The sequence below is a fragment of the Triticum urartu genome, chromosome 7A (assembly GCF_056163025.1).
Source record: "Triticum urartu cultivar PI428250 chromosome 7A, HENAU_Tu73, whole genome shotgun sequence".
Taxonomy (NCBI): Eukaryota; Viridiplantae; Streptophyta; class Magnoliopsida; order Poales; family Poaceae; genus Triticum; species Triticum urartu.
This window is the reverse complement of record NC_141879.1, coordinates 746,544,087-746,563,557: the sequence shown is the minus strand read 5'-3', so window position 1 is coordinate 746,563,557 and position 19,471 is coordinate 746,544,087. Positions and strand designations below refer to the sequence as shown.

At 44.2% G+C, this 19,471-nt stretch overlaps 1 protein-coding gene, 1 long non-coding RNA gene and 1 pseudogene across 2 annotated transcripts; 2 read left to right on the top strand and 1 right to left on the bottom strand.

The window, feature by feature from the left end:
- Positions 1-1,389: 1,389 nt before the first annotated feature.
- On the bottom strand, positions 1,390-2,750 carry LOC125524797 (uncharacterized). The gene is made up of 3 exons (XR_007290959.2): positions 2,680-2,750; positions 2,143-2,197; positions 1,390-1,414 (listed from the first exon to the last, which is right to left on the bottom strand). It is a non-coding gene; the product is annotated as an uncharacterized LOC125524797 (long non-coding RNA).
- An 8,966-nt stretch (positions 2,751-11,716) lies between these two features.
- Positions 11,717-13,281, top strand: LOC147962717 (uncharacterized; annotated as a pseudogene).
- LOC147962716 (uncharacterized) lies at positions 13,281-14,334 on the top strand. The gene has a single exon (XM_087535632.1). It carries the CDS (start codon positions 13,305-13,307, stop codon positions 13,905-13,907), a length of 603 nt encoding a protein of 200 aa, XP_087391758.1. The 5' UTR covers positions 13,281-13,304; the 3' UTR covers positions 13,908-14,334.
- Positions 14,335-19,471: the final 5,137 nt, after the last annotated feature.

Below are 19,471 nucleotides of genomic sequence, written 5' to 3'. Positions count from 1 at the left end.
TTAGGCTTTTGGGTAGTTCGACGTCTTGGCTACGGCGGCGGCAATGACAATGGTGAATAAAGAAACTCCGGATTCTTCTCCGGCGAGGCGATCTTCTCTATGGTCGATAATAGACTCAGGAACCAGTCTGTTCAAGCGGGCATGTCGTGGCGGCGGCGGCGGCATACCCGTGTTGCGATTGATGTGCCAATCGTGACCAGATCTAAAAGAATTTTCTCTTTTGAGGATGATTTGATGGGATTCTTCGCTTGAAGTTAGCAGACGATTACCAAGTCTATAGACTATACTATGTATTTCCTTTGCTTCCAACACCCTAAGAAAACACAATGCCTTCGTGCGTCCTAGTCCAAGTGGTACTAGTATAGTAGTCTAGTTCATGTTCTATACTAGACCAGTAGAATGCCTGTGCGTTGCTACCGGCACAAGAGAAATATAGATAAGCACAAAGGCATAAGTTGTGGTCATCTTTTATCTTGTTCGCCAAGATGCAATCCCTCGGCTTTTCTACATACATAGATAATGTAATTCTAGATACATATCAAAATTGTGGGAATACATAAGACAATCATTCTTTTCTCTCTGTTTCTTTCTATTTACTCCTCGCTCAAAACCGCATCAAGACATTGACACCATCTTCATTCTATTTACTCCTCAGTCAAAACCGCAACAAGACATGACACCATCTTCATTCTCCCTTCCCGCGTCCTATTTTTAGCGAACCCTACGACCTCATCTCCGATATTGCTATCACATAGTGATTGCTCTTCTTTGTCATGGTTCATATCCTTTATATCCATGGATGATAGTACATTAAACTCCTTACGTTAATATTCTCTCACTATCACATACATTTGACAATAGTGACAAGTGTCTAGACATATCAACATATTGGTTATGCATTTCTAGAAATCTATTATACACATACCGTGGTCCTAATATGTGTTGTCATCTTTCTTTGTTTCCTTTCATATTTATAACACTGAGTTAAAATAGTCCATTGCCTCCAATGCCATTGTGACATTGCATTGCTCCACATTGTGTCGTAGATGTTGTGACACGCCAGGGTTCTCTTTTAGATGAAAATTTGATAAAATAGCTAGTCCTTGCTAGCAATTATAAGGAGTAAAATACATAATTACAAAGAAGGTTGGTTCTGTTTATATCTTTGTAATTTCTTATCTACAAAATCACATCAAAATGTTCAGACGTGCATTCATGTGTGTACATGCTAGTATTACCATGAGTCAATCTAAAAAAGAAATGGCAATTTACTTCCAAGACAGGTTAAAAAAATCAGGAACTTTTGTGTACGATTCACAGCAAAGATTATGAGTTGAAATCTTCCATGGGTTCAATTTAACCTGTACCACCAGCGCCCCTGCACTTTCACACAAACTCTCTACCCCTATAAAATCTGCAAAAGAAAAAACAACATTTCCAACATTAGAACATGATTTAGAATTTCCAAGGACTTGAAATGGCAGGATACAAAGTAACATGGCACTCTTCTGTTAGTAACATGACGCTCTTCTGGTAGGTATAGAACGGCAAATATTAACCCCCCCTCCACCCACCCACCCAAAATCATATAAATATAATTTTGAACTTATGTTTTTAAAACATAAGGGTATGATGATACATAGGCGTAAATCAAACTGAAATCGAAATTGTCGTTCATTGATCCAACATTACCATCTACAGGCCTACATAAATATTTGTGGTGATTTTTATAAAGAAACAATGACATTTGTTGTCCGCAGTTGTTATCTACACATGCTTATCCTGTATATTTGTTGTCTACCCATCAAGATCTTTCATAAGATATTTCTACAATCGAATATCCTATTCCGAAATAAGAAGTACAATCATAAAAGGAGAACTCAAAGTTTCTTCTCGAACGTAAATGGACCCCCACCCCCGTCCCCCACCAGCCTGTTCTTGTTGCATTGAACCGTACACAAACCTTTTCTCCTACACATCTGTGTATTCATAAAGTAAAAGACAAATCCTATGTTATTGAATATTTCCAATATATAATATGGTAGTGTGACCTATAAAACAAAATGCATGAAGAATTATTGGGGTGCATTTTGGAGTGTCAAAGAATACAACTTTTGGATGTAAAACATGAATCGGTTTTACCAAACAGCACATGGAGTTAAATGGAGCGGCATCCAGTAGTGCAAACAAGCTTGGACTGTACCAAAAAAACAAGTTATGGAAGCTTGTTACATGGGTGCACTTCTTAGAAGCAATGAGCTTGTTAATGATGTGATGGAATTAGGGCAAGAATAATATAAAATAAACAACCTTCAGAGTCATAGTATATTTATGAAATGATAAATTTATGAAATATGATATTACTGAACTAAATGATAAATGTTCTCTTTTGTTTCTCCATTGTGCTGACCACATGATGTACTCCCTCCGTCCCAAAATTCTTGTCTTAGATTTGTCTAAATACGGATGTATCAAGTCATATTTTAGTATCAGATACATCAGTATCTAGACAAATGTAAGACAAGAATTTTGGGATGGAGGGAGTAAGAAACAAGATATTTTTCTGAACTACAAAGCTTACACGACAATTCGTCAAATATATTACATAGTTAACTCACATAGCGTGTTTCTTTAGAAGTTTAGATACATGCCTTCTATTATCTAAAAGAAGATGCATACCTCAATCGCACCAATAACTTGGTGATGTGAAGCAATGAATGAAACAAGCATGATTTTAGAGAAGGTAAGCACAATTTTATGGCGTGCTACCAATTCCTCCGATCCCCTCAACACAGCATGTGCAGACTGCAGTGATGTAGTAGTGCCGATTGCGCTTGTTCCTGGAAGGGAAATCAATCCAATTTGAGAAAGCATACATACGTTCAAGACCAACATAGTTTGTGCCATACTAATTGACCCTAGAAACCTCATTAGTCCAAAATAGATCACCAAAATTTACTATGTACAACGATTAACATAGAGAACCAAGATCCAATCTGATGGTAGCTAACAAACATCGGAACATGAGGGGGATAAGAAAGGAAGTCAAGCGCAGGTTTACCTTGGGCGATGAAGGATCCCCGACGTGCCACTGGCGCCGCGGTATGTAGGGGCATCCGCATCTCCAGACCCGACGCCGCAGACGTGCAAGCAATCTCAACATAATTAACATCCGTATTAACGATCTCAGCTTGCAGCCGCCGCCGTCTTCTGCCGATCCATCTCCAGAGCAGGTACTGACGCATCCACCTTGCCAGGCCTATCGTCGATGCCACCACGGCGTTAGACAACGCCACCATCCTGCACATATCCATCCACACGCGCCCGTCGTCGGAACTCCATGGCGCCTTGGAGTAGATGTAACACCGTTCCCCCTCTTGTCCTCTCTAGCCAGCACTTGATCCAAAACAATGCCCCCAGGAGGGAGAACGACACCGAAGGCGCCATCATTGTCCGATCTGGTAGACCCAGATCTAGGGTTTCCCCAAGAACATCCCGATCGAGTTGACATGACCTGCAACAACAAGGCCTTGAGAAGGAAACGACATCAGAGACACCGCCATCGTCCGCCAAGACCGCAGTCAGACGCGGTTTTCACCGGAAGCCACGTCGTCCCGATCTCGCGGCTGGCTGGAACCATGCAGAGCTTTGTCATAAAGACGTATGCTGCCGCCGGAACTCCGACGGAGATCCTCCGTCCCTTCACCGGGGCCCTCATCGCGCCACCGACCATCCACATGAAGAATCAACGACGGATCTGGATGGAATCCAGATCCGCGGCCGCCACCATGCCCACCATCACCAGCACCACCAGCCATAGGGTTGTCGGTTGTCGCCGCACGGCCAGGGAGCTGCCCTGGACTCCGCGCAAAGCCCCCAGCCCGAGGTGCCCCAGCCGCCTCGAGTGACTGCCGCCGCCTCCGCCATCCACGTGAAGAAAAAGCCAAGTGACTTTGAAGGGGCACTAATTTGGGTTGGTTATGAATCTCCCCTTTAAAAGATAATGGGTACTAATTTTCTGAAATTGTACTGGAATAAGAACGCAGAATAAAACAATCGAGAAATTGCACTAATTTTTTAACTTTTGCTTTGTCTAAAGGCTAAACTTATCTTCATAAAGAAGGGCCAACATCTACAGCTAGGCACTGCTCCCTGCTTCAGCTAGATCAAGATCTGTATTAGAAAATTGTTGTCGGTGATGCCAATCACCGATGCACAAACAGGAGAAGTTCACATACTCTAAGTCGGTCTGACGAGCTTAGGTTGAGATGGAAGTTGCAAAATCGAGCAACAATATTAAGAGTTTTCTTACGTTTTTGTAGTAGTTTTAACTGAAGCTCAGCTATTGATAAGCAGTTCAAGGTTAGATTACAACTTGTAAGGAAATAAGCAAACAGGACAAAGTTTCAGAAATAATCCCATAGGAATCGGTCACTATCAGACTGAAAGTACAATAGACACGGACCTTCTCGAAGTTTTGTGGCATTTCTTCACTTTTGAAAACTGAGCCTTCACTTCTACAAGTGTGTCATTCTCCTCAGGGTGTTGGTCACAATACCTCACTTGTTCTTTAAGCTTAGGCCTGGAAAAAGAAGATATCCGCTGTAATGGAATAGTAACTCACATTGTTTACTCTTTTCTGAACCATGCACACTTCTCATACTAATAGTAATTTGTTATTCACGTTATATGAATAGACACTTGCTAAAACTTTTGAAATATTGCACAGATATCACAGAAAGAATCCATTTTCTTGTTTGAGGCTATTGGTAGTAGCACTTATGGCCTCTTCTCCGTTTTTTTTTCTTGGTGAAATCCTCCTTAACCCTGTAGATGAAGCCAACTGGAAGTTACTCACCAGCAGACTCGTAGCAACAACACCATATGCTGAAAACCATATGCACTCTCACATAAAAACTAACTGAATCTGAGCCCCTCGTGCATAAGTTTCCAACATTAACTATTCTATCTCTCATACTGAACCACAGTGCAAAAAACACAAAATGCAGTGACTTATCAAGATGAAGATAAAAAGGTGTTATTCACAAAAAACACAACATGGCATTTCCATACCTGCGCAGCTTGGTAGTATGCTCGCAAGATGGACGATGCTGCCGTTGGTGTTGATAGTCATCTGCCCAATCACCACGAAGCAAAATATTCATTGCATCTTGGTCTGGTGTCTCCTCTTACTCCACATTTCACCTATCAAATTCAGCAAGCATGAGTTTATTTTATGAACATTATATACTGGAAAAAGAAGAGTTTGCGGTCACACATACGAAGGAGTTCTTTGTAGAACCAGGACCTGTTATCTGGTACTCTTAGTAACTTCAAGATTCGTGCAAACATTTAACAGGTGTACAGAAGCAAAACTCTTTAAACCAAATTACTAACAGGGTCGATGTTCTGACCATGATATAGTTACAATGCCCTTCCTAGGGAAAACAAAAACAGACCGATGATTGCACATGCCTTATTTTATAAAATATGTAAGATGCTCCCAGACTTAATAAACAGGGTGGAGAAAATAATCCTGGACTTTACGCATCAAAGCAGATTCCGGAACCAACATGATAAATATCACTGGATGGAGAAATGAATCCTGAACCAACGTGCTACTCTTTGCTTATATCCTATTCCTACCCATGTGAGCCTAAGGTACCAAGAAAAAAGAAAAACCTAAAAACTGCAGAGATGAATACTTCGATGCATATATTTTGTAGGCTGCATATACATGGGATGTAAAAATGCTTATTAAATTATATGTGCATTTGGAACAACCAAATCTTCCCACCTCTCCACTGACCGCAACACCTTCCTGAGGAACCCGATGCACTAATTCACCACTCTGCACCTCCCAAGTCCCAAGCGACCCTCGGACATACCTTGCTAGGAGTTGGCCAGTGTGGCAACAAGCTGCATGTGGGGGGGGGGGCGCAAAAGAAGCAAGGAGCATGGTGTACAAGGAATACAGGGAACGAGATTATCTACAGGGATTCACCATGGCTGCCATGGATGTCCATAGTGGGCCGCTGCCTGTGCAGATCTACTAAGGCCCGAGATAAAGAGAGCGGCGAGGATTGATGGATACGGTGGCCATGAGCGAGGGGCGACGGTGGGGCGATGGATGAGACATATCGGTGACGACCAACAAGAGACGCTTGGGTAGAGAGGGGATGGTTTCATGGCCTCACCTCGGTTCTTCCCACCTCGTCCCCGATCTCGATCCCTCCATGGCGCCGCGGTGGGCAGTGGAGGTAGCACGACGAAGGGAGGGGGGAGGGGAATAGCGCGACCACGGAGGGGAGGCGGCATGGCCTCGGCGTCCCTGGTGATCGGTGGCGGCGGAGTCCCTAGGGATCGGCAGAGGCGGGCAGCGTGCCCTGCGGTTCCGTGATGGCGGAGGCGGACGCGAGGAGCCCTAGAAAGAAATCGAGGGATGTCGAGGGAGGAGTGGCGGCACGATTTTTTGTCTTCCGTAATATGTTGCACCTAGAATAAAATCTAGGTTGTGGTGGAGGTGAGATGAAAAAAACCAGCGAAAAAAAACGGTTGAAGATGATGGGACAAAAATAAACCGTACTATTCAACCAACTCAGACAATAATATAAGGGACAAAAATAAACCGTACTATTCAACCAACTCAGACAATAATATAACTAGTAGAGTGCCCGTGCGTTGCCACGGGCTCTTGAAATAGTTTACCAAAGTTACATGTTAAAATCCACACATACAAACAATATAACACAAACTGAAGTCCATTATTGCAATGTAACAAACTGAGTGATGTCACAACTTAACATCTATTACAAAAATATTAATATCTAGATGATGCGTTTAAGAAATTCTTTCACCATATCAGGAAAGTTTCCTCTAGCTTCATTCCCACGATGTTTTAGCAAGTATAATAAAAAATGCTTCCTCAATTCATACCCATCCTGTAGAAAAAATAAATGTAGTTAGTATGAAAATTTCACGCCGAAGGTCTTAAAACATGTAACCCACAATACTCACCGCGCAAACCGGCTTGACCAATTCTGTACCGTTCCACCAGAGCATAAAATGAAAAACAAAATAGCCAGACACATTCCTGGAAAACTTTCAATTAATAATGTAAATAATATAATGATAACAAAAGTAAATATTCTTGTTATGAATTCATTACCCGTCTATACTCGTTGGAACATCGGCCGGAAATACACGATGCCATTTAGATATATCAGAATTCCACCCAGGCAGTTTTATTTCGAGTGCTTCTTTGAAATCTCTTGAAAAACTTTTTAATTTCAGTGAATGCCTCAAGTTCTTATCCTCTGACGATTGTGATGATTGAATAGGATCCATAATATATAGACGACGTGCCTCTTTGTTGATGATGTACAGGATGTATCGGCCGATGGATGCATAGGGAAGATAAATCTACAAGTGGAGCTATTAGAAACAAAAACAAACCATGATAACAAAGGTCAAAATATTTTATTTACCTTATTGCAAGATGAGATGTCGGTCTCCATCCCAGGCCAGCTATCAAATAATGTTGCCAATGTCTGGATAGTTTCCTTCTCACAAAACTTCTGACCTCGTGTTGACTCTAGCAACATGGACTAAGTGAAAGAAAAAAATATTGTTTCAACATGTTGATACTAATGGCACCTAGAATGAAGAGTTACGGTAACTTACACAAAATCGTAGATCCATGTAGTGTATAGGAGGGTCTGTGAACAATACTCCCTTGTCACATGCCAGCATAAGCACCGCGGTGTTGAAGCAATCATTGTCCATGGGCTGCTCCATGTTAAGTATCCACTGAAGTTTCTTAAGACTTAAGCTCATTGGATCGGGTGTGGAGCTCCGGACCCATACCTTTCTGTAATTTGGATGGTAAGAAGAACAATAATATACATCCGCACATTAAATATTGATACATGATACTTACTCCAAACATCCAGCATCATTGATCGACATGATGTAGTTGCAGAGGCCGGCAAGTATTTCACGTTGGTCCGTGGGAATGATAGTGATTTGGGCGGGACGTTTCTCTTCGACCACGTCAGATGGATTATCCAGGATCTCAAGATCAGAATTAGCTAAAGTTTCTTCGTTGAGAGGTTGATGGTACATGGGACATCCTTTTAACTTATTAAGCTCTGAATCGAGCAAAATAATTGCTAATTTTTTCGAAAATGTTTCATATCCTCCTATAGAAAAAATATGAAAACAATTTATAAGATATTTTGATAAAAAATTATGAGATAATGTATAAAACTGAAATACCTGCGTAAACTGGTCTGACAGTCCATGTGATGTCCAGTATTCCATATAATTTAGCATAAACAATCCACATGATACGCTATAATATTATAAAATAATGCTTTAGAATATCACACAGATGAATCTAAAAACAAACCATTATAACATGTGCTTACCCATCGGTTTGTATTGCCTTCTGAATTTGCTCTACAACCGTCCATGTTGTAACATTGAGATCAGGCCACTTATGACCTCTGATAAACTCCGGACTATGCTCTGCAAGTTTCAGCCATTTCTCGAGCCCTAGTAACTTTTATATATATTTGAGAAATGGTAAGGATGAAGTCAAACAAAATAAATGCTAAGACGAGAAAAGAAATAGATAGTTACCGTAGTAGCAAGGTCATTGCGTGTGACATTCTCACCAAGTGAGTCCAATACTTGTATCTCTCATTTTTTGGCGTTGGCAACTGCTAGATACCAATGGTAGCCCGGCATGTTAATCGGAATGAATAACTGGTGTAAATAAGATACAAGTCACAGTCACAATTAGATATAGTTATTAATAAATCATTAAACATATGAACTAAATAAAAACAATCCATAATTATATGCATGGATTACGGGACAAAAACTAACCATATCTTGTTGTAGATAACTATTAACATGAGGCACGATGCGACGATATTTTGATGGGTCTATGTCTCTTTCCCCGTCTTCTTTTATCTGGCCCGATACAAACGTGCTAATAATGTGTACCTTTTCACCGGCCCTGTCTTGTAGATGTTCGTGAGCAAGCATGCAATATATGTAAGCATTTATCACCTGCAAACAATATTTAGATTATATTTATAAATTATGATATTATATATAATCAATTAATTACATAGGTTGTGCAATTGGTCTTACACCGTCATGTAAGAACATGTCATTTTTAATAAGGCATTCCAAATCGTCAGTTGCTAACAAGGCATCTCCAATGTCCACAAACTGGGTATTCTTAGGGGCAGACTTGATTGATTCGATGACTGTAATATATCTAGGGGTACAAACATAGTCTGTCGAATATGTAAATAAATGAGCCAATTTAGCAATCAAACTGAGAAAAATTAGTTGAATACAGAAGGCAATATCATCACAAAAATAAGAGTTGATAGTAATATTAAAAAATACCTTGTGGGATAACATGTAAATTAGCATCCTTTTTTGGTTTGTTATGAGATATAACCTCTTCGACATTTTTATGTTGTGAATTTTCGTCCCCTTTCAGCAACATCGCATCTGAACCCTCAATGGATACTTTCCGTGCATCTCCAAAGTCCATATCCATGTCTCCTATATTCTGAAAAAAATAAAAATATAAAAATAGTCCTTTCGTGTTTTCATGTATAATATACATACAGAACCCATCACTTTGTATCTACGATGAAATATATATGATGAAATATAAACGATGTTTTCTACTGCATAATATAATCATATATAGTATCTGAAAAAATAGTAGTGAAAATAACACACTATTTTCTCTATAGAAAACATAAATGACATTATTAGGAAAATATATTGATTACATAATTTAAATAATTGTACTAACACAAAATTAGGGGAAAACAAGAAACTATAATGTTCATATATAATGAGTAGTCATATGAAAATTATTTAAATTATTTATATAGGCCATGGAAATTTGTCTAACAAAAGTAAAAACATGCACCCAAGGTAGATTACATAATTTAAATTATTTATAATGAGTAGATTTATTTATACATCAACCACGTTTTGTTGTGGTACCCTTAATATATGAAAGATAAATATAAAAAATGTTTATTTTTATGAACAATATTTGACAAATATATATGCTTTTATTGTTTCTGCGAGGTATGTATACTTTTAAAAACCTACACATGCGAGTCTAGCATTTATATCGTTGAGCAAAATTTGCACACAAGGCCCAAATTAGCTACCCAGCACGGCCGAACCTGCACCCAAACTTAGCCCCATAAAAAAATAACTATAAAATTAATTACCTTATTATCCACATTATATTTTTTCTGAGGGATTACATTTAACACGACAAATGGGCCGGCACTTACCGGCCAGTAAGGCGTGGTGGCCTCCACGGCCTAGGTTGCCTAATGGGCCGGCTCGACGGCCCACCTGGCACGCTGGCGTCTGGGCCCAAACCCTAACCCGACTCACACACCACACTGGGCCCAAACCATAACCCCACTAACTGGCAACCCTAGCCTTATCCACTCCCCCCGCCGCATCCAAAACCTAACCCCACTCACTCACCACACTCCCCCCCACTCACTCATTTCCTCTCGCCATCTCCCCTTCCCCGACGCGTGCGTCGACGACTCATTTCCTCTCGCCGTCTCGCCTTCCCCGCCGCGTGCGTCGACGAGCCCTCGCTCGCGCGACTCCGCCCGCGGACCGCCGGATCCCATGCCGCGGCAAATCTTCGGGCGGCCTCACCGGCCCTCTCCACCCCCACCAGCAGCTCGGCCCTCTCTCCTCCCCCTGCCGTATGGCCGCGCGCGTCGACGAGCCGGCGGCCGCGCGACTCCGCCCGTCGGATCCATCCCATGCCGCGGCATATATTGGGGCGGCCTCATCGGTACTCTACACCCCCACCAGCAGCTCGGCCATCTCCACTCCCCCCGCCGCATGGTCGCGCGCGTCGACCATGTGACTCCGCCCACCGACCACCTACCTGTGCGGCCAGGGGATCCGACGAGCTGTGTGCGGCGCGACCAACGGGGACGGACGCGGGTGCTCGGTCCGGTCCCGTTCCCCTCGCATCCGCGGCGGTGTTTGTCTCCTCGATCTGCATCGCCAGCAGCTCCGGTACGTCGCCCCCCTTTCTTGATCACGACCCTCTCCTCCTCTTAGTATTCCTTTATATCATGGTTTGATGTGGTTCATCTTTCCTAATGAGCCGACGCGCCGTGACCCGGCCTCACAGCCACGGGAAGGAGCGACGAATCCCCAACTCTGCGGCATGGCGTGCTTTGCCAGTTCGTCACAAGTCCCCAACGCTGTCACCGGCCGGACCTACGACGGTGCTAAGATGAGTCATCCTCTCTAAAAGCTTCTGTTTAATCTCTAATGGATCTAGTAGCAAGTTCGTTTCTCGTTGGTTAGTTGTAAGCACCCACTGGATGTTAAAGGGAAGTACCAATCAGTCTTGTGCCTCTTCTCTACGTGTATGTTCGAGATGCCTTTTCTCTAGGTGTATGCTCGGGTTATTTACTAATTGTATATGTGCTAGACATTCCTGATGGTCCATTGCCAGGCATAGAAAGCCTACAATTTTGATTTTCTGTCAAGTCTTGTGATCTTAGTTTCTTGGAAAGACTGAGTTTCCACTTCTCTAATGTGCTAAATGATCTCCAGCTAACTTTTGTATATTGATTGATACACCTCTCCAGCTTCCAATTTTTGTACATCCTTATGTTATGGCCGGCCGGCTTAGGCCCGCAAGTTATCTTAGTTTTTATTTTCAGATTAGGCAAGTTATCTTAGGCAAGTTATCTTAGGTTGATTCTTCTACAAGTTATCTAGGATATAAATATAGGTTGTAAGGCTCTTTTTGAAGGCAGGCAATAAGAAGAATATTATCTCCTATTGCCCAGCTCCCTGAGGAGCCGGAACCCTAGCCGCCAACAGCCCTAGCCACCGCCCTTCTCCTAGCCGCGACGGCGCCCTGCCGCCGGCGCGCCCGATCCTCGCCACGTCTCCCTCCATCCTTCCCTTACCACCTACGCCCTAGACCTGGTAGAGTACTTGATCCTACCAATTTGGTATCAGGTAACCGGGTTTTGACCATGTCTCCGCCAATTCCACCGCCACCACCACCGCTGCCCGCCAACTCCTCCACCACCGCCGCCTCTGCGCCGGGCGTCACGGCCTAACTCTCGGCTGGCACCACTACGTCGCTCTCAGCGCCGTTCCTAACGGCACCCGGCACCACGCCGGGCCAAGGGCAGCCACAGGCCCCCGTCCAACACTCGCCGCCGCCATCACCTCCCCCGCAGCCACAACAGTTCACGCCGGAGGCCATGGCGGGCGTCCTCAACGACCTCGTCACCGCGGTTCAAGGGATCCGCCTCTACCTGGCAGGTCTGTACGGGCCGCCCCCACCACTCCATCCAGCCATGGCCGCGGGTCAGCAGGCGCTTCCGTGGTACTCGGCACCGGGGGCCATCACCGGACTCCATCCAGCCATTGTCGAAGGTCAGCAGGCGCTTCCATGGTACTCGGCACCGGGGGCCATCACCGGAGGCTACCCGGCGCTCCCCGCCCCAGCGGCCGCACCGCCGCCTTGGGTGCAGTGGCCGCCACAGATCGCGTCGGCAGCCCCGCCACTTCTCGCCACCTCGGGGCCGCAGTGGCCCACTTGGACCGCGCCGGCCGCGCCGTCCTCCGTCGCGCCCTACCTTCCAGCGGCCTCGGAGCAGGATCCTCCACCGGCCCCGCCCAGCCCTAACCTGGGCACCGGCGCCTCGGAGCAGGGCCAGACCCAGCAGCTTCTTCTGGCGTCACCGCCGGCCCCCACGCAGCAGGCGCCGGTGCAGCTCCACCAGGCGCCGCCGCCATCGACAGTACCACCACCCGCGCCTAGGGCTACGGGTCGGCCCCTGCACCAGGTGCAGTTTCCACTGTCACCATCGCCGATCCCCGCTTGGGCGACCGGCTCGTCTTCGGGGCCGGTCTACTCCACGGCGCCGGAACACCCGACGCCCTCCCTGCGGTTTGATCACCCCTCCAGCTCGGCGAACTACGCCCCGGCGCTTCCCGACCCAGCATACGCGCTAGCGGCGACTACGGCCGCCCCCGGGCACGGCGGGCCGACACCCCCTCGCTTCGCCAAACTGGACTTCGCCACCTACGAGGGCACGGAGGACCCCCTCAACTGGCTCAACCAGTGCGAGCAGTTCTTTCGAGGGCAGCGGACGCTCGCTTCGGATCGCACCTGGCTCACGTCCTATCATCTTTGAGGCGCAGCGCAGACCTGGTACTACGCCCTCGAGCAGGACGAGGGCGGCATGCCACCATGGGAGCGCTTCCGGGAGCTCTGTCTCCTCCGGTTCGGGCCTCCTATCCGCGGGAGCCGACTGGCGGCCCTCGGCCGCTTACCTTTCACATCCATGGTGCAGGACTACGCCGACCGCTTCGAGGCCCTGGCGTGCCACGCGCCGGGCGTCTCCGCCACTCAGCGCGCCGAGTTATTTATGGGTGGTCTACCGGACCATATCCGCGTGGACGTGGAGCTTCGGGGACCCCAGGATCTCCAGTCGGCCATGTATTACGCCCGCGCGCTCGAGCGCCGCGCGGTGGCCATCCAGCAGGAATCACCGTCCCAGACTGCTGGGTCGCTACCTGGACCGGATTTCGCGCAGGGTCGGCCTGTGCAGGCTTCTGCGGCACCCCTCGCCGCGACCGCGGGGCGCCCGTTCCGCCGGCTTACCCCAGCTGAGATACTCGAGCGTCGCCGCCAAGGGTTGTGCTTCAACTGCGACGAACCCTACAAGCCCGGCCACGCCTGCCCGCGACTCTTCTACATGGAGGTGGCAGACTACATTCCGGAGGACGCCGTCGCCGCTGACCTGGCCGCCCCAGATGTTGAGAAGGTGTTTGACGCTGGTTGATTACCTCGAAGAGTTCAAGCAAGCGCTTCCCCACCTTACATCTCGAGGACGAGCTGTTTGTGCAGGCGGGGAGAAGTGTTATGGCCGGCCGGCTTAGGCCCGCAAGTTATCTTAGTTTTTATTTTCAGATTAGGCAAGTTATCTTAGGCAAGTTATCTTAGGTTGATTCTTCTACAAGTTATCTAGGATATAAATATAGGTTGTAAGGCTCTTTTTGAAGGCAAGCAATAAGAAGAATATTATCTCCTATTGCTCGGCTCCCTGAGGAGCCGGAACCCTAGCCGCCAACAGCCCTAGCCACCGCCCTTCTCCTAGCCGCGACGGCGCCCTGCCGCCGGCGCGCCCGATCCTCGCCACGTCTCCCTCCATCCTTCCCTTACCACCTACGCCCTAGACCTGGTAGAGTACTTGATCCTACCACCTTAACTGAGTGCATCCTTATTATGTCATGTTCATTCTAAAATGCAACAGTATTGGTAAGGTGCTCAATCAAATTCTTCTGCTGGCTTGGTTATGTTCTTGATACTAACATGGATAGTGCATAGGTACTCACTTAATTTCTACTGAGCTATAATGGCCAACAACAGTAGCTCACTTAATTTCTTGATACTAACGTTGAATTTTGTTTCTTTGTTCGCAGGCAGCGGAAGGGGCTTTGAGATCTCCAAGTTGGAGGAGAGGAAGTGTCCTCTGATGCTGCAGCCAAGGGAAATGAGACCAGGTGATTTGTTCTTTGTCATGGATTTTGTATTTTTTCGGGGAGTCGATCACTTGTGTGTGTGAAGAATTGAGTACACGCGGATTGGTAGGATTGAAAGAGATTGCACTGAGCTAATAACACATTTTTTGATTAATAGCTGGAGTATAATTCCATTCAGCTGGCAATTATCCATGTAGTCCTATAAGCTATTGCCTACATGACTTAAGGTGTGGTGCATATATTAATCATTATTATGATAATTAAGATTAGCACAAGTTATTTAGACATATTTGTGAATCTCAACTAAGATAAACTTCTTCACAAAGTATATGCAAATACTCCCTCTGTAAACAAATAAAAGACGTTTTAGATATGATATTTGCAGAGGGAGTAGTTTACAGAGGAAGTAGTATATATCAAGAGAACATCTATTGGTATGATATTTATAGCACTTCAGTTATTATGGTTCTTTCAGCTCCAAAGAACACAAATATTTACTTGAGATAATTTGCATGTGTAGCAATGTAGTTGTATATAGGGCATGCAAGTAACGGAGTAAGTCAAAATTATGAAACAAAGGTCCTATTTAATTGGTCCAGGTTTGCTTTTTCATTGTTTTCATTTCTTTAATTAATGTACATGTGGAGGTATAACAGTTTCTTAGACCACATATATATATATAGAAAGTGCTTGCCTGTTCTCTGCACACACCTTGAGTTGGCTCTAATTAATCCCCAGTATGGCGTAAATTTTTTCGCTGGTTGGTGAATAGTTGCATCAGCTAAACCCACTATAAATTTTTGTGAGATGCCTAGGAATATGGAATTTGCCCCTGATGACGTATGGATCACACTTTTGCCAACATATGATCAATAAAGCCAATTTTGTTGTGCGGCAAAGTGCCCATCATGACTGAAGTATGTAGTCCAATGATCAATCATGCTGTGACCACCCAAAAAATTGACCCAGTGAATGAAGAACGGCGTGGCAAAGCGCGCGACAGCTTCTAGATAGCTAATAGTTAATAAATCTATAAAGTACAACCTGGTAATACTATCATCGTCAATAGTTGTTGTTCCCTATGTGCCATGTGCATCACCTTGATGAATATCTTGGGAATATGAGTTTGTTATAGACAAAACAGTCTTTGATTGTAAATCTTCACAATATATTTTTATTTTAGAACATCTTGTGTATATTTTTAAAGATTTCAAAAGGAAGACTTTTTAGGTGTTATCATCTATTACCTGTAGTTATGCACATACCTTAACTGTTTTACGTTTCTCATGACAGATCTTTCCCCAGCCTAGATATTCTCGCTGAGAGCTCGTTGATGGAATCACTAAGATGGACTTACAAGACAGGCATGGATAAAACCATGAGGTCCTCAAATGGACAGATTGCTCTGGTAAATTGTTCTGCTTGCTTAACTTGATGTTCAACTTATGACTGTTCACTAAATTTTAGCACCACATACATAACATGCAAGATAAAACATACTTTTGATACTATACAACAACCAAACATGATCCTAATATAACAACTATTACACTTATAGAGAATATAAGATCCAGAATTGTTCGTACCTAGAGCAACTCGCCTTCTTGATGCTCCTTGCTTACACAAGGTACTCCTTGGGAAATTTTCCTCCGGGTCTGCTGTTGTGATGGACGAAGGAAGAGCAAGGAGAGGGAGGAGGGATGGCAGAGCAGAATAACATATATAGGTAGCCCATGCGGAGAATAACTGGGTAGCAGATCATGGCTGAATATAGTTATACCATATATACCATTGTTTTCTACCATATATACCATTGTTTTCCATCAAATGCACACCTGTTAATAAATTAGGAAAGATGTAAAAAAATCATAACTTACTAAGAAGAATTAAATTACTGTATTAATTAAATAAAGAACTTTTCATTGCTTGCATGCCAAGTTTAGCTACAGCAAAGTTAAATTCACGGCATGCACACTAATCATTTTCCTGCTTAGCTAATTTTGTATGATTTAACAGATTGTACTAATACTTAATTCCATAATTTCGTACTAATGTACAATCTCAATATACTATTTGCAGTTGTAATATATCAGAGACCACACAAGTTCGATGAATGATTTCAATTCCAGTTTCTCCATGGTTTCCCAATGCCAAAGGTAACCAATACTAATTCCAGTTTCTCAGTTGTTGTATATAGTTCTTTTTGCCAATTATAATTCATGACTTTATGGTTCGTGCGTTAATATGGGAGTTGTAGGATTTATATAAGTATAGTAAGCTATAAATCTGCTACGTACTCTACATGGAATACAACTTAGATTCACTGCTATAATTCAGCATTTGGTGTGAGCCTAAGACAACATACAACAACTGAATATTGCAGAATGTTGAGAAATATTGGCCTACCTAGAAAGCTAGAAATATTTGCAACAAAAAGGCACCAAATCTCTATCTTCTGCCACATAGAGATCCCCAAGACCACCTGAACATTCAATGAAATGGATGATTAATCACTACACATCAACATTAGCTCCCTCAAAAAAGTAGAAACCAAACTGTGACTTGAGAGGGAGATAAACAGATCGAGTTTATTCATGGTCCCACATATTCCAAGTTTCTCTTGCTATTGTTATGCCGTACCCACTACCTCGGCTTCTTGCTCGTCCTCTTCTTCCTTACAATATTCCTGCTCATCCCAAATTCCGAGCGTGGCAGAGGTCAGAGCAGAGGGCGAGGGAGAGGCGCATGGTGCCGGCAAGCGAGTGGAATAGGATCATGGAGGAAGAAGGAGAACTCCTTATGCGCCACCCCCATTGCCATCAACGACCAGTCGTCAACATCCAAGACGCTCATGATCCATAGCTAACCCACGTCCGCCTCCACATCCTTCTTTGGTTTTCGTAGGCGCCCTGAGCGGTGGGGGCGAGAGTTAGTTGTGGTTGAAGGCAATGGAAACCAGTGGGGGTTTAGAGGGAAGGAGCAGCGAGAGGGAGAGGGGCACGGGGATCTCGGGAACATCGGCAATGGGAGTGATCCTCGGCATAATTTTTCGTGAATGGAGCGGGGCACGGCGGGTGAATATTCGTCCTCCCGGCAGAGTATAGACCGTCAATTAATTGCTACGTGCAATCCTAACCTCCGTTTTAGGCCATTAGATATCATTAAGTGGGATAATCTGATGGCACAAATTAATGTTGGTACACATAATGGGGTGGTTATAGAAAAGACAATTGATGGTACGTGCCTTATATCCACCATGTTTTTAATTTGGCTATTCCATAGCTGGCATGTGACGATTGCCGACAAAGTAAACCTCGTATCGTATAGCAGTGCGTGTATGGATGGAGTTACACGATACGAGTTAGTATATGATGTGAGGCATGACTGAAAACCTCATTTGCCGGCTGAACCTGCAATGGTCCTTTACAAAATGCCTCTGGTTCAACTGGAGCAACAAACCTGCTCCTGACCGCACGGATATTATAGTACAAAATATACATAGAAGCCAAAATATATAGATAGAACCAAAACAAGCAGACAACGTTTAAGCGAATACGAAGCTAGAGGATGCCATCAAACAGTTTATTCCCTACATATATATAATCAAATCCATTATTCATAATGCCAAAAGGATAAATCTCAATTTGATCCCTAACAAGGTTCTATTAGCTTATTATATTTGCGACATTCGAATTAGCATTAGTCCATAGTCATTCCTCCAAAAACCTCAAGCATGCTGTAATTTCAGCTGGGATGTTTCCAGCTGCTTCATTGCCTTTGATCATCAGCATCTGGACTAGCAGGTGCTTTCTGAGCTGTAGTGAATCCTAGAAAACATAAACAACAATTTAATAAATAGCTGAAAAATGAATTGCACAACAGACCTACGTGATAGGATGCCCATAAATTTATAATTAACAAAGCTATGTAAGACAGAAACTTGTTATATATGCACATACCGAAGTCCTGGACATGTTATGCCCGAGAGTATCATCTTGGTGAGCCATCTCCTGTAGGACTTTGAATCCAGAGTCCAGGCTGTGACCAAAAAACTCAATATGTTAGAACCTATATCAGTGTGGCTATAATATGCATGACCAATTTAAACTATTACCGCGGAGCTGTAATATAGGTATGATCTTGTGGCCAATCCACGAGTTGGGGATTCAACCCAGGCCTCCCCTGTTGTAGTACACTGCCAAATTCTTGCAAAACTATCAGGGCTTCCTTCTTAATTTCCTTGTCATGAAAGTCCTCTCAGCCTAGGAATGACTCATTGGAATGATCAATTATGAGAGTCCTCCTATTTTCAATATTAACTGCAAGGAGGCCATAGGAGGAATCCACCAAATACAACGACAATAGGTATTACAATAGGTATATAAAGTTAATGGCGAACAGATAGTATACAAACCAATTTTTAAGAATGAAAATCCTTACAATGGACGGGGTCATGAGCACGTTGTATTTCGGCAAAGGCCGTTCAATGACATGGTTGATCAACAAGTTGGTGCGTTCAGCTTGGCCTAAGCCAGTCCGACTCATCACCCGTGCTAGGCGATGGAATTGCAAATCAAACATATGCGTGGAGCCAACAAAGTCTGTTCCTGCGTTCCTCTGTATGGCGTCGCTAATAAGCTTACGAACTGCAAGATCGAAGCAGCTCGGATTGACCCATGTATCACCTCGCATGGTGTCTTGGATAGTCCGTAGACTTAACTCGATTAAGAATGGACGAGGGCTCCTAATCCATATTGTGCTACAAACAAACCAGCATGATAGCAAATCTGTTAGAAAAATAAGGGGTATCAAAAACATGTAGTACTTAAATGTGTGGGCAAACAACAGTACATTTTTTCAAAAC